This window comes from Acanthochromis polyacanthus, chromosome 1 (genome assembly GCF_021347895.1).
Source record: "Acanthochromis polyacanthus isolate Apoly-LR-REF ecotype Palm Island chromosome 1, KAUST_Apoly_ChrSc, whole genome shotgun sequence".
NCBI lineage: Eukaryota > Metazoa > Chordata > Actinopteri > Pomacentridae > Acanthochromis > Acanthochromis polyacanthus.
The window spans coordinates 33397394-33413209 of NC_067113.1; the positions used below are offsets into that span (position 1 = coordinate 33397394).

Genomic DNA, 15816 nt, shown 5'->3' on the forward strand with positions numbered 1-15816 from the left:
ACATTTTTTGGTGGGGAAAAGAAACGTTAAAAATGTTTAAGAACATTCACAAAAAATTCTACCAAAATCGGTTGATTTTTTTTTTTTGTGAATGTTCTTAACCCTCCTGTTGTCCTCATTTACGGCCATCAAAAAATATTGTTTCCTTGTCAGAAAAAAAGCAACAAAAAAGGTCCCCAAACTTCTGAAGATTTGCAAAACCTTCAGGAAGAAAATTCCTATAATTCCTTAAAAGTTTCCCTTAAAAGTTTTATTTCAAAAAAATCCCCCAAATTTAGCAAGAAAATTCTTGCAAATGTTTTTAAAAAAAATGAGTGAAAATCTTCCAAAAAGTCCTAAAAATATCTGAAGTGGTTACATATATATCAATAAAACTTATATTTTCTTTAAGAACATTCACAAAAAATCAACCAAAATCCAGTGAGATTTGCTGGAGAAGAAAAAAGAAAATCGAAGAACGTTTGCGACTGAGCCACCATGTTGGTTTGCACTTCTACCAGACTGAAGCTAAAACTCTGCCATGTGACCACTTAGCGGCCCGCTAGCGCCCGCCCTCCAAGCGGGCGATACTCAGATGTGGCTCATTCTGAATTTCCATCCAAGAAAAAAGTACCCCCGTGGACACGTAGCGTTACATACGTTTACTATAACAGTACGTGTAGCTGAAGCAGAAATTTGAAGCTTTTGCAATTCATCTAACGGCCACTAGAGGCTGCTTCTAAAAGTGAGTTATTCTCCATAGACCTCCATGTTAAAATGTCCAACGTTACAGCCGAAATAAACACGTTCAGAGCCTGGTACAGAAACCAGTTTTGGTCTCTAGAGCTGGTTTACTTATTCATGGTAGCTGTACGGTGTGTGAATTTTTAAATAACTCGCTTGTTAAAATTGTATCAAGGCTTAAATTTAAATAAGTGGTCCTCACTCGCATGCCACATCCAGAGCAACATGGAGTTTAATGTACAACAGTAGTGTCACGTTAGAATTAGCTGTATATAGGCAGGAATTGCCTTTTTTTGTACAACCAACCAAAGACATAATCTAGAACAGAAATATAATTAAATGAACATTTTTACATGAGTGAATGTGTTACCAAAAATTAAAAAAGAAAAAATTCTCTGTGAATTTTTGTCACATGAATGTTGGTCTGAGCGGAGTCATGTATGACTTCAAGATTGCGTTGAGTGCAGAGTTTTTAGTTTAGTTTTTTTTTTTTTTTTTTTTTTTTACTGAGTTTGGCTGCTGTGAAAGGTATATTTTTGGCATTTTTTTTGGCAATCATCAGAATTTAAAAGACACATAAAAGAACCATATGGACAATAGAAACCACATCTGGAGCACCACGGTGTTCAGCGTCTTCTCCATAAACATAATAGTGTCACTTCAGAGCTAAATACTAGCAGGAATTGTGTTTTTTTCTCCATTTTGGAAAGTGTACAACCAACCAAAGACCAAACTAGAGTTGAAGAAACTTCACATCAACATGGGCAACATTTTTCGAAGTACGAAGATATTAGCAATCCCAGAAAATAAAATATGCTGCAGACATTTTAATACTTACTTTAATTTGTTTCTGTACTTGTCACCTCTGATTTGTGGAAACACTGCCTGCAGTTCAGCTGAGAAGTCTGTGAATTTTGTCATGTGACTGTTGGCCGTAGCGGAATCATTCATGGCTTCAAGGTAGCGTTGATTAGTGCAGAATTTTTATGTTTTTACAGAATTTTGTAGCTGCAAAATATCTATTTTTTGGAAATTTTGAAAGGAGACATGTAGAATAAAGCGATTAATGATGAAATATCACCTTTATTAAGCTTAGATGTGGTTCATTTTCACAGCAAAACCAAAGCAAACTGTTCTGCACATGTTTCTAGCCTAATTTTTGCACTTTTTTTGTTTTTGCATACATACTTTAAGAGCAAAGATAAAAACGTAATTTTTAACCGTAGATTCCTTGTATGTGTCCATATATTTGGATAATATAGATTTTGATGCTGAAATCATACATGAGCTATCCAGATTTTCAGTCCCACAGATAGTTCAGTCACTGTTGACGGGTAAAAATGTGACGATTATTCCTGTTTTTGCAGTTTCTGTCTCTGATAAATAGTGTCATTTTTGCAACTTCTTAAAAAAAACATGATTTTCAAACTCGACGGCAGGTTTTGCAGTTCAGAGGCTTAAAGCTGCAGACGCTGTTCAATGTGTGAACTTCTATGGCATGTTCTAACCAGCTTTACTACATTCAGAACCTGAAACTTCTGTTCGATTGCGCAGCCACCCCTGCTGTCTTTGGCTCACGACAGTCCAACAAAGGTTATCCAAACGATCTCAGTGAGGACAGAAAGGCAGAAAGGCAGCGCTACGGTCTGAAGCTCAAAGTGCACTGCTGTCTTTAATGGTTAATCTGAATTAATTATGAATATGTTGCAGTTGTCTTAATGGATTTTTTTTATATTTTATTGATTTCATACTTCAGAGTAAACAGCTCAGAGTCTTTTCTTGTTACCGGTAAGCTGCATTTGAGTGTCTCAACTGTTACAGTGAAGTTTACAGCCCGTTACTCACTCGAATGGTTGGAGACAGAAATTTATGCAGTCGTTCAGTGTCAAAAAGCAAACTGGAACCAGCTTTGAACTCACGATAATTCCTGCTTTTGTTCAACAACAGAAGCTGTAAAAAAAAAAAATATATATATATATATATATGAATAAAAACCAGTTGAAAGGAACAGCAGCTGCAGCTCAGAGACCAGATATAGTCCACAGAAATCTGCTCAGAGTATGATTTATTAACGCCCAACGTGATAAATGTGCACGTTAATAATTTATACATCTTGGGGCAGAATATAACGTCTGCAGACTCGATTTGTACCTGAAAGGAACAAAGAATGTACGAGAAAATTGTTCCAGGCGGAGAGTTTGACATCAGCGAGAGTCCACAGAAAGAGCATGAAACTAGAATCTTCACAGTGACCACGCACAGAATAAAGCTTTATATTAAGTCTTAGGTATTTTCTAAGATATTCCCAGGAAATAATTACATTTTTTGTGGATATTTTTTTATTTATTTGCTATTTAGTTCTCTAATTATATGGAAAACTGAGACAAAGTTCCATTTAAACCCAAGTAAATGTATCTAATTTATTGAAAACTTCTTGTGTATGTTTCTGTTGATCCTTTTTCAGGACTTCCTTTGTTTCAGGTCTAACTTATTGCAGCTGAATAAAAACCTGGTTTAACTCTCTAAACCCTAAAACCCATGAACAGGTTTGAAAGACATTTATTTCTTTACAAAATCACCAAAACAACAGCCTTTAATAGACCAAGAAACAGTAAAAACAGAGAAGATTGTTGGATTTTCTACTTTATGAGTCAAAATCCCTTCATTCCACATGTCTCATTTACGTATTTGTCCACAAAAACCAACATTTGCACGAAAACCAGAAACATCTGCACTCCTGTATGCACCTGTGAAGGTTTTAAAATGCATATTATCTTCAGAAAAATGCACTAATTTCACCCCTTATTGGGGCCATAAACTGAAAAACAGAAAAAATGTGTAGTTTTTCTACTTTCTGAAGATCCGTGGGCTATTATTGTGTGACATTCCATTAAAATTTAACAAAATCTAAACTTAAAATCACGATTTTAAATCAAAATCGCCTAAATCTGCATGTTTTATTTACAAATCACCCCCAAAATATCAATTTACTTGAACCACAATCTGTAAAAACACAAACAATTCTGCTATTAGTGGCAAAAAACATTAATATGACAAAAACCCAGGGACTGCTTGATTGAACTGCAGGCCGTGTTTTCACAAATTAGAAATGTAAGCAGTAAAATATCTACTGTGTAAAACCACCATTTTATGCTAACACGTGCTTTTTTCTTTAATTTAACAATCAAAGAAATGGAAGTTTTGTTTGTGTCTTTTTATGCTTCATGATATTTTAACGTGTGGCAAACTGCACAGAAGACATTTTGAGTTTTCTCTACTTCTAGTTGTGGTTGTTTTGTTTCCATAACGGTGAAAATTGAGCCCACATTGAGGAAAAATGTCTTGTAGTTCATCGGGTAAAGGCAGTAAAATATTATTTTTATTGACAAAACTTCTAGAATTTGTAACTTTCATACACAGAGATGAGTTTTTAGGGGTTGAATCAATCCAAGAAAGTGACTTTAATAAAGAAAATGAGATATTATGGACTCGTAAAGTAATTCACAGTACTGGGTGGTGTTAGAAAATGTGTGAAAACGTTGAAGCTGCTCCCTGGAGGTAGAACAAGGTGACGTACATGAAGTCTAAATCAATACTGAGGCTGAAAAGAGTCAGAAAACGTCAGAGCAGGACAAACGCTGCTGGGTTTCTGCACTAACAAACAGATGCTGCGATATCGGCCACGAGGACGCCGGTGTGTTTATCCAGTCAATGTGTTCAGCATCACTCAGATGTGAAAGTACTTCCTCCACTTAGTTAAAATGATCCTCTGCAGCAAAGCACATCTTTACTCTGCTTGACAGTAGCAGGAAATTAGCCTTTAATGTGTCCTTTTAGTGGTTCATTGAGTAAGTGGCGATGAATACGAACAGTAAATTGATGTATTTCACCCTCAGACTCCCCACAGAGTCCACATATTTACGACTTTCTGGCTCCACAAAGCTAAAACCTCCTTTATTCTGTTCCGACTCTGAGAGCTCCAGCTTCTTTCCAGCACTCGGTCTCCTCTCGGGAGTCTTCTGGTGTCACGAACACCTGAAATCCACGTCTCGCCATCGATCGCTGGGAAAGGTCGTGTTTGAACTGCTGAGCCAAGCGGAGACGACAAATCGCGGAGACCTGCATGTCGAGGAGCAAATCGCATTACGACCGAGATGGGAGCTTTGATCGGAGGCCAATTGCATTAGATCTTAATGACGCAAATCTAATATTTCTCCCAGTTTGGCATTGATTTTTCTCAGAAGTCGGGCAGAATCTGGATTCGACCTCACAGCTCAGCACACTCGTTTTCTCTCTCCTTGAACCTGGAGATTTCAGTCAAAGAAGAATATCAAAGTAGTCGTAAATCTTCTCTCCGGCCTAAAGTGACTTCAACTTTTTCCTTCAGGAGCAAAATTCCAGTAATTCCTTCAAAGTTTCCCTTCAAAGTTTTATTTTAAAAAAACTAATTTTGCAAGAAAATTCTTGTAAATGTTCTTAAAAACACTTATCATTTCTTTTTTTTCCGCCAAAAAATGTCCCAAAATTTTTTAAATGTGGACATCAGAAGTTTCACTGTGAAAATATATTTTTTTCCCACATTTTCAAACTTTAAAACGGGTCAATTATGACCCACAGGATGACACGAGGGTTAAGAAATTATTGGTATTTTCTTCCTGAAGGTTTTGCAAATTTTCTGAAATTTGGGAGAATTTTGATTTTTTATTTTTTCCAGACAAACAAAATAATTTTTGGTTCTGGTAAATGAATACAACAGTAGGGTTAATAGCATACGTTCCTTCCTGTGTTTTCTCGTTGCGTTCTGGTTTTGTTGTTGAATCTTCTCCCCATGTTCAGCACACGTCGTGCCCTTTAGCTCCGACATGCAAAGTGTTAGCTGCCTCATTCCGTCTTTAGCAGCTGAGTCACAGAGTTCACGTGAATTGTTGCTTTTCTGGAGCTCCGTGTCGAACAAACTCACCCTCCGACCGCCTCTGCAGGTCAGCGCCAATACAGTGGGAGGGTTTCGAGGATTCAGGAGATAGTGGGGGAGGCGTTTGTGTTGCAGGTTTTTTTTTTTTTTTTTTTTTTGTTGCTCGCTGTTTACTTTTTCCTTCCTGTTTCGAGCACCGGCCTCTCGAGTTCAATTAGCACACGAGCGAGCGCGGTCACGTTTTGGCTGGAAGTGTGCAGGAGTGTGGGCTGACGGAAGGGTCTGCTGCCGGAGACGAGCTCGGCGGCAGCTTTGCGCCTCTGGGAGAAGCTCGGCGTGGAGGAAGCAGCGCCGAGCTCGCCTCAATATGGTCAAGAAAACGCCCTCCAGCCATGCACATGGGTGACAGCTGCAGAGAAAAGTTATTTATATCCGCTTATTTTTATGAGCCGCGATTCACTTTTTTGTTTTCCACCACCTTCTCTCTCTCTCTCTGTGTTTTCCTTCTCCTCCTACGCCTCATTCATCGCCTTTAACGCTGATTCTCTCTCTCTCTGTTGCAGGAGAGGTGTTTGACTACCTGGTTGCACATGGAAGGATGAAGGAAAAAGAGGCCAGATCTAAATTTAGACAGGTACCCAGCTTTCTCCCCCTGCAGTGTTCTGGTTTCACACCTCTGCTCCCGGCTCTGCTTCAGTCGGGCCGCCGTCCTCCGTCCTGCCTCGGAGGGCGCCGGCTTCTCTGTGACGGGAAGACGGATGACAAACGTCCAAACCGAGCTCCTTCCTCATCGCTCACCTCTCAGCCGCCGTCACAAACGAGCTAGAGACTCTTTAGTGACGATGAGAAGCCGGTCGCGCTTTGTTCAATTTACCAAACGCCTCAGATCTGAGACATTTAACCAGTTTGATCACAGAGTTAAACTTTAAGGAACAAACCGCAGCCTCGGGTGTTGAATATTCAGATCTCAAAATTAATATTAGGATACCACCGTAACGAACAAATATTCAGATAGTCATGTCCAGCCCTAATGACACGTTGTTTGGATCATAAAGTACGAGATTGTTCATTGTTCTTGTGTCATTTTGTGTCTTGTCTCATTTTTGTAGTATTTTGTTGTTTTTTTTTTGTCTGTCTTTTGTCGTTTGTCTTATGTTTTTGTTGTTTTGTTTCAGATTTTGTCATTTCATGTTTCCCTTTTCCGTCATTTGTGTTTTTTGTCTGTCTTTTGTCACGTTGTGTTTCGCTTTATTCATTGTTTTGTGTATCATTTGTGTTGTTTTGTCTTTTTTTTAATATTTCTTGTGTTTGTCTACTTTTTTTGTTGTTTCTCACTTTTGTCATTTTTGGTCTCTTTGGATCGTTTGTGTAATTTTTTTCTTATTTTTGTCACTTTTTGTTTTAGTTTATTCATTGTTTTGTGCATCGTTTGTGGTGTTTTGTCATTTTTTTGTCTCGCTTATGTTGTTTGTCTACTTTTTTGTTTAGTTTGTCTTCTCACTTTTGTCATCTTTGGTCTCTTTGGATCATTTGCGTAATTTTTTGTCCTGTTTTTCTTTTGTGGTTTTTGTCTCATTTTTGTCATTTTGTTTCTCATTTTTGTAATATTTTGTCTTGTTGTTTTTTTGTCAGTCTTTTGTCGTTTGTCTTATGTTTTTGTTATGTTTCAGATTTTTGTCATTTCGTGTTTCCTTTTTCTGTCATTTATGTTTTTTGTCTTATTTTTGTCACTTTGTGTTTCGCTTTCATCGTTGTTTTGTTTATCGTTTGTGTTTTTTTTTTCTTTTTTTATATCTCTGATGTTTAGTTTCTCACTTTTGTCATTTTTAGTGTCTTTGGATCATTTGCGTGATTTTTTTTGTCTTGGTTTTGTTTTGTGTCCTTTGTCTCATTTTTTGTCATTTTGTGTCTCATTTTTGTAATTTTTATCTTGTTTTTGTTTTGTTTTGTGTCTTTTGTCTCATTTTTTGTCATTTTGTGTCTCATTTTTGTAATTTTTTATTTGTCTTGTTTTTGTTTCGTGTCCTTTGTCTCATTTTTTGTCATTTTGTGTCTCATTTTTGTAATTTTTTATTTGTCTTGTTTTTGTTTCGTGTCCTTTGTCTCATTTTTTGTCATTTTGTGTCTCATTTTTGTAATTTTTTATCTTGTTTTTGTTTTGTTTCGTGTCCTTTGTCTCATTTTTGTCATTTTGTGTTGCATTTTTGTAATATTTTGTCTTGTTTTGTTGTTTCTTTTGTCTGACTTTTGTAGTTTTAATCATTACATAAAATACTATATTGTTCAGTTCCATATTCCTGCAACTAAATGTTGTGTTCATTTATAGACACTCTGTGATCTATAAGTTTCAATGTGGAAATGATAAACTGAGGCCGAATGTTGCTGAAATTGAACTTATTTTTCTTTAAAAAAAAATTCAGATTGTTCTTAATGTTTTGTAAAAAGATAATTCCTTAAATGTGAACAAATTTTACAATGTACTTTTGTGCACTAACACAAGGGGAAAACTTGGGGTTATTTCTAGATTATTATGCTGTGATTTTACTGGTCACTTCCGATTAAATTGAGCCGAATGTTTCCCTGAACTAAGATGAGTTTGACTCCTCTGCTCTAAAAGATGCGTGTCATCATTGCACCAGTAAAGTTCTTTCTCCGTCTGTGAGAGACTGACGTTCAGTCGAGCCGCTGCGCTGAGAAAACCTGTTTTGTCAGCTGTGTGGCGTCTCTCGTCCCACCTTCGCTGCGTTTGATCCTTCCTGTCAGCATCGACCACATCCTCTATCACCCTGAGAACTCAACACCTGCCTCCTGACTAAACTCTGCTCGTCTTCTCCCCCTGCAGATCGTGTCGGCCGTGCAGTACTGCCACCAGAAGCACATCGTTCACAGGGACCTCAAGGTGAGCCGCACTGATCCAGAGTCAGTTCAGTAGCTGCACAAAGTTTACCGCACTGGAGGCAGCTTGACTGGAACAGAAAGCAGCGCAGCCACATGATGAGGCGTTAAAAAGAGTCAAATGTGCAGCAGTTATCGGGGAAACATCAGGGATTCTGGGAAATGAAGGCCGTCGGTGTGAGAAAATGGCAAGAAGAAAGCAAAATCTGGAGGAATGCTTAAATAGATTCCAGATATTTGCTTTGTACGTCAACGTACAGTTAAATTTTAGCAAGGATTTGGTTATGAAAAAGATAAAGACAAAGAAAGAAGCCAAAAGGGGACATTTTTATTTTTAAAACACACAAAATACAGGTAGCAGTGAAGCTAAAGTCACAGTGAACTTCTCTGGAATATAGAGGATTAAAAAAAAAAAATCTGCAAAAATCAAAATGCAACAAAAATATACCAGTTTATTAGTAAAATAAATGAATGGAAACACCAAAAATTTACGAGTTTCAGCCTCTCAGATGTGAATATTTACCAATTTTGTGTGTGTTTTTGTACTTAATTTTTGGATTATTAGTCCATCAGTCCAATAATTTGGAATATATAAACTAAAATAAATGTAAATTACTAAATTCCTCTATCATTTCTGGAAAAAAATCTTGTTTTTTTTCCCCCCATTTTTGTGACCGAGTATGTCCTATTTAAAGTATCCGGTTTGTTAGTTTTGTGTTTTTGTGACATGCAGCGACAAAGAGTTCATAAAATATCACTAGTTCACTTCTGTATCATCGGTTTTTTGTTGAGCTAAAAGATGTTTCGTGGCAGCTTTTTTCTTCATATGTCAACTCGCCTGTAATCAGAGATTATTTGATCTATTTGTCCAATATTACAGATTCTAAATCAATGACGAGAAGTGAAATAACCGTGGAAATTTCAGGTTTTTATCTTTAACATTTCTTGAGATATCAAATTTCAATGTGGGTCAATGTGAAGACAAATCTATACTATCAGTGTTGACAGGCAGTTTTTAAATAATTTTCTCGCTGAAAATATTTGATATATCAAGCTAAACTTTCACAGACACAATTTTAAATATTTGTAGTTAATGGTGGTATTATTATTATTTTCTGTCCTTCCTAAATGAAAGTGAGATGCAGGACTTCATTTTGCAGTGAAAAATGTGCCCACGGTGTAAAAAAACATGTAGTAGCAGCAGAAAACAGAGTTTAATGAGTTAAGATACTTATCCTGCATGTCGACGCTGTTAAAAGCTTTTCCGTTTATCAATATTCAGAGTATAAATGAGTAAAATGCTTCCACCGTTGAGACTGATTACTTGTGACTCATGTTGGACAGAAAAGGTCACAGCGCTGACGTCAGTAGAACGTCTTCTGTGATTCTCGTCTTTTTTACTCTCATGTTCCCGCTGACAAAACGCGGCGTTTAATCCCAAAACTCTGCGGCTAATGAGGCTCGGCTTTTCCTCTTCTGACCGCCTTCAGTCGTATCGTTGCAGCACAGTCGATGTGTAGAAACTAACCGTTCCTCGCGTGTTCTCCGCCGCATCGCACCTCCTCCTCCTCTTTCACCTGATCCAAGGATAAATATTGATGCTTCGGTATTTTTATCTCGCTGTGTGCGCTCTGCCTCAAGTGTTTCCTCTGTGAAGCCTCGTCAGTGATTCACGTCCAAACGGCAGCACATACATGGAATCGGGGTTCATCCACATGTCACACGTGTGATTTAACCGCCACTAAATTCACCACAATCCCAGAGTTGCAGACAAAAACAAGACATTTGTCAACTACTACTCAAATAATTGAGAAAATAATCTTTAGATTAATCAATAGTGAATATAATTTATAGTTGCAGCCCTATTTTTCACCATTTTGTAACAATTTATAGTCTATAATTCATCAATTCACTGAAAAATATTGATTTGCGTGAAAATAATGTCGGAAAATAAAATTGTGTAACTGTTTCCAGCCATGTTCAACTCTTGTGGAGCTGTACTAATGTGATAATCACAATTATTTTGATCAGTATTGATGATTATTCACAGATTTTTGGCATTTTTATTGCAGGTTGACATTTAAATACATTTGTTGTGCTACATTCCTGCTAAATGCAGCAAAATAAGACCTCTTCAAGATGTAGAAATACATTAAATTGGATGAACATCTGTTTATCGATAGACGCTGCAGTTTACTAATGTTCCCTAAACGCCTCACATACAGGCTAATACATGCTAGCGAGTTGACTGTGCACAGAGAAGCTTCTCGTCTCCACCACATCACACCTCCAATGTTTTGCTTGATTTAAGATAAATATTGATGCTTCAGTATTTTTTCTCGGTGTGTGTGCTCTGCCTGAACGTTTGTGTAGTTGCAGCCCAATATTTGCTGACAATTTGAGGTCTGTGCTTAATCAGTTTGCTAAAAAAAACAACCTTAGTTTTCACCCACGTTCGACTTGTTTGACAAGTTATATTTTGTTACCATGCAAAACAACGACTGCACAAATGGGATTTTCACAATTATTTTGAGCAATTTTGCATTATTTTTTTAAGGACAAAACATTTTTATTGCCCGTTCACATGTTAATAAACAGCTATGCTTTAATTCCATGTGGTGCTACGGGCTAATACATGCTAGCTAGTTAGCTGCACTCAGTGAAGCTTCGAGTCTCCACCACACTGCACCTCCTCCTCTTTTTTTTTTTTTTTTTTTTTGGCTTGGCTAAGGATAAATATTGATGCCTCTATTTTTATCTCGGCGTGGCTCTGCCTGAAGTGTTTCCTCTGTGCAGCTTCATGAATGATCCATGTAGAGAGAGCAGCACATACCTAAAATCAGGGTTCGTCCACATGTCACACGTGATTGTGAAGAGGTTTAACCACCAAACCGACCACAGTCCCTCGGGCCCGTCGGCCACTTTGAGGCTCCGTCGTCGGTCGATGTTGTTGTTGTTGTTTACTCCGTGGCGCAGCTGAAAGCCTCTCAGGATGTCAGCTCGATGCTTGGAAGATTCCTCAGCCTCGGCTTCCTAATTAGCGTTTGGCCTGCAGCTACGTGTGAGCAGCGAGCAGATGTTCCAGCTGAAACCTCCGTTCACAGAGGAGATGTTAATGGTGCTGTAGGATCACACCGTATCACACAGACTGTCGTATGAATATGCAGAGCAGCAGATTACAGCCGTAATCATCAGCTGATTGACAGAAAAATGAATCCTTTGCGTCATAATGACAGATTTCGTCCTCAGTTTTATGCTGTGGTAAAAATAAACAAAAATCATGCGTTTTTCAGTGGAGCTGCAGTGACTAATCGATGAGTTACCACCTGTCAGATGAATCAGCAACTATTTTGGTCACTGATGAATCAATTTATTTCTTTTAAACGTGCAAATTGTCAGGATTTCAGCTTCTTAAATGTGAACATTTTCTGGTTTCTTTCCTCCACGACAGTAAATTGAAGATCTTTCAGTTGGAGACAAAACTAGGTATTTGTTATTTTGGGCTCTTGGAAACACCCATCATTATTTTTCACCATTTTATCAACCAGTCATGAAAATATGAGAAATTTAACACCTTGAGAGAAACAGTTGGAAATAGTAACTGAAAATAGCCATTTCTGACATTAATGTACAGATGAAGCCACAGCATTAATCTTAGATCACAAAAATGTGATAGATTTGGATTTTGGACGTTTTCTGACATTTTATTTACCAAACAACTGATTGACATGAAATAATTTACAGTTGCAACTGTATTTTGTGCCATTTTCTGGTCTACAATTCTTTAATTTGTGAGAAAATATTGATTTATAACTGAAAATAACTTCTGCTCTTGTTTGAAATCTTTTATTAGGGTATAAATGAGGCTGCATGAATGACATAATCACAGTTGTTTTGACCAATATTGAGATTGCAGTTATTTACAGATTTTTGGACAGAAAGACATTTTTATTTAACTTTAACATTTAAACAACCAGAGTGCTACATTCCTGCTAAATGCATCAAAAAAACTTAAACTTATCTTAAAATATCTCATTTTGGAGCATCTCCAAGAGGTAAAATATAATAAAATAATAAATAATTTATAATAATAAAATGCCTCACTGGCTGAATGTCTGCTTGCTGGTAGATCCTACGGTTTACCGATGTTCCCTTAACGCCTCACATGCAGACAAATATAGCTAGCTAGCCGGCTGTGCACAGAGAAGCTTCTTTAATCTGGTCTTAATTCTGATCATCTCCAAAACATGAAATATATAAGTAAAAGTACCTCACTGGCTGGAAATCTGCTTATCGAAGACACTACAGTTTACTGATGCTCCCTAAATGCCTCACATGCAGGCTAATACAGCTAGCTAGCCGGCTGCGCACAGAGAAGCTTCTAGTCTTCGCTCAGTTTCTGCAGCTCAGACGGCTGTGAGAGCAAAAATAAGTTTGAAAAGAGTGAAAAAAGTTCTTCTAATGCCATATTACACAATGTGAAGCCAGATTATTTTATCTACATGTGCTGTTTTCTTTGATCGGAGCATTTTTAAAGGTTAATATCGCAGTTGATCATGTTTATATAATTATGGGAAGCAGATATCACTATTACCGGTGCTACGATTGCATATTCATTTTTGATTGGTTGTAGATTTGAAACCAGATAAGACAGTTCAATCGTTCTTTTTGCATTTAAAATCTGAGGAAATCTTTTTTTTTTGTTTATTGCGCTTTTAAGCAATATTAGACTTGGATCACTTCAGTAACATTTTGTTTATAAGTCCACTGTAAAAATGATATAAATGACGAAAGTTTGATGAATTGCTTCTATCACAATCACTCTTCACTTTGCTGATCTTCATGTTGACCAACCACACTGCAGATGAAACTCATTTAATGTGTTCCAATAGACGACGTGTTGAATGAGTTTTGTTAAAGACCGATGAAGACCGTTTCTGATCTGCAGCTAAAAGCTTCTTTTATTTCTCTGTCTGAAGGCCGAGAACCTGCTCCTCGACGCCGACATGAACATAAAGATCGCCGACTTTGGCTTCAGCAACGAGTTCACTCTGGGCAACAAGCTGGACACGTTCTGCGGGTCGCCGCCGTACGCAGCGCCGGAGCTTTTCCAGGGGAAGAAGTACGACGGTCCGGAGGTGGACGTCTGGAGTCTGGGGGTGATTCTGTACACGCTGGTCAGCGGGTCGCTGCCCTTCGATGGACAGAACCTCAAGGTGGGAACGTTTGAATCAGTGGACAGGTTATCAGGGACGATACCGATGATTGGTTATCAAAAAAGGCAGAAAGTTGAGCTCATGAGTTCTCATACCCTGGCAAATTTTTTTTTCTTTTTAAGTCATAATGACAACTTGAATCACCCCAGCAGCCCCAATCAAACGTATACATACCCTTGAGGTTTTGGCCTGATAATATGCACACAAGCTTCCACAAACAGGTTTAAATGGCTCGTCTCTGGGGAGATTTCAAACGTGCCATTCATGCCCAAGAATCTACAGGACCTGGAAGCTTTAATCCAAGAATAATAGGCCGGGTTACCATGTCGGAAAATAAAAGATGTCACTGACGCTACAAGGGCAATACACTGTATTGACCCTGTAAGACCCTAATAAAAAAAAGAGCAACAGAATAAATAAAATAAACAAGAAAATTAAATATTTATATAACCCAAATATAGAAAAAATAGCAAAAAATAAAATGAAGCACAAAATATAAATAATAATAATATATAATTTTTTTATTCTTTGTTACCAGGTAGCTCAGTTAAGAACAACTTCTCATTTATAGTGATGACAAATATAGAAGAAAGTGAGAAAAAAAAAATAGAAAACATTTGCAGAAAAATAAAATAAACAAAATGTGTATATATAAGCTCAGGTACAGAAGAAAATAAGCAAAAAATAAAATATATATAAGCTAAAACATTATTAAAATAAGAATAATAGTAGTAATATATAAACCCAAATATAGAAGAAAATGAGCAAAAAATAAAAATGTATATAAAGCTAAAATATTATTAAAATAACAATAATAGTAATAATATATTAACCTAAATATAGAAGAAAATGACCCCAAAAAATGCCCCCAAGTATTTTCTCTATTGTTATGCTTTATGTAATGATTGTGCTTTTTTTTTTTTTTTTTTTAAATAGCCTCATCATATAATTTGAATCCCATTTAGAATAAAATAAATGTATTTTGCTTGATCGTTCATGTTTTCATTAAAGAATGGTGAATATTTTAACGATTCTTCCAGGGTATAATAACTTACGAGCACGACTGTATTTGCAGCCGATATATTTTAAATATTAACAGCGTGTGATGGCAGAGAAGCCGTCAGTTTTAGCTACATGACTTCAATAATTATAATTACTGTAACTGAATCTGTCCAGTAATAGCAGGAGGGATGACGTTAGGACGTTCTCTTCTGTCGCTGTGAAATCGATCGATTAAGATTGATCAGTTTGTTTGCTGCACATCTATTTCTGTTTTCTTAATCTTGTTAAGTCCGTCTTCTATCTTTTATTACCCACTAAAGGCTCAGGCCTTTAAGCGTGATTGATGTTTTCCGGACTCTGTTTCAGGTTAATCTACCTCCTAGCTTAGCCGTTAGCTTAGCCTCAACCACTGTGAAAGCAGCTAAAGTCCTGATTTGTGTTGATGTTTGTGCTTCTTGTTCAGTTTTTGCAGGTTGTTCCTCTGCTGGAGAGACATGTCTGTCAGTTAAAACGCATAATTCAAGTTAATCTGATTTTAAAAAGACATTACGGTGCTGTGGATAGCGTTAGCCACATGCTAAGAGCCGCAGCTGACCTCCTCAGTCGATTGCTAGCCGTTATGCTAACTACATCCATGTCAAATCACAAGAAAAAGCGCACAATCAGATCTTTGTAGTTGTAAATATTTGCACAAAATGAATTAAATTTGTGCAAATGGATATTTTTACTGATTTCTTCACCCATTTTCTCTCTGTTGAAAACAAAACAAAGCTCCTTTTGTTCTCTAATGTTGGCCGACCGCATCGCAATCAGCCGCACAACTTCCCCTTTCTGGTGACTCTAGTTGTAGTAATCTGATTTTCCAACCAGCGTGATTTTATTAGTGCTAGAATCCAGAACGACAGTTTTTTTTTTTTTTAAATGTCTCTTATATCAGTGTTTAAGGGGAAATACAGTTTCATAACAGGTAACTAAAGGCTAATGTAAAAAGTTTTAGCACATTAAATGATAAAAAATGTGGAAAGTCCTGATTTTTTTTCTGGGGAAATAAATACAGCATGAATGGCT

General features: G+C 37.0%; 1 protein-coding gene across 22 annotated transcripts in view; it reads left to right on the forward strand.

Annotated features, from left to right (window-relative positions):
* The window catches only part of mark3a (MAP/microtubule affinity-regulating kinase 3a), a 75398-nt gene that overhangs the window by 26363 nt on the left and 33219 nt on the right, over positions 1 to 15816 (forward strand). For all 22 annotated transcript variants that reach the window (XM_051960198.1, XM_051960461.1, XM_051960377.1 and 19 more), the window contains exons 6-8: positions 6199 to 6269; positions 8478 to 8534; positions 13510 to 13746. In XM_051960198.1, the coding sequence (XP_051816158.1) occupies positions 6199 to 6269; positions 8478 to 8534; positions 13510 to 13746 (365 nt within the window). The remainder of the gene's footprint in view (positions 1 to 6198; positions 6270 to 8477; positions 8535 to 13509; positions 13747 to 15816) is intronic.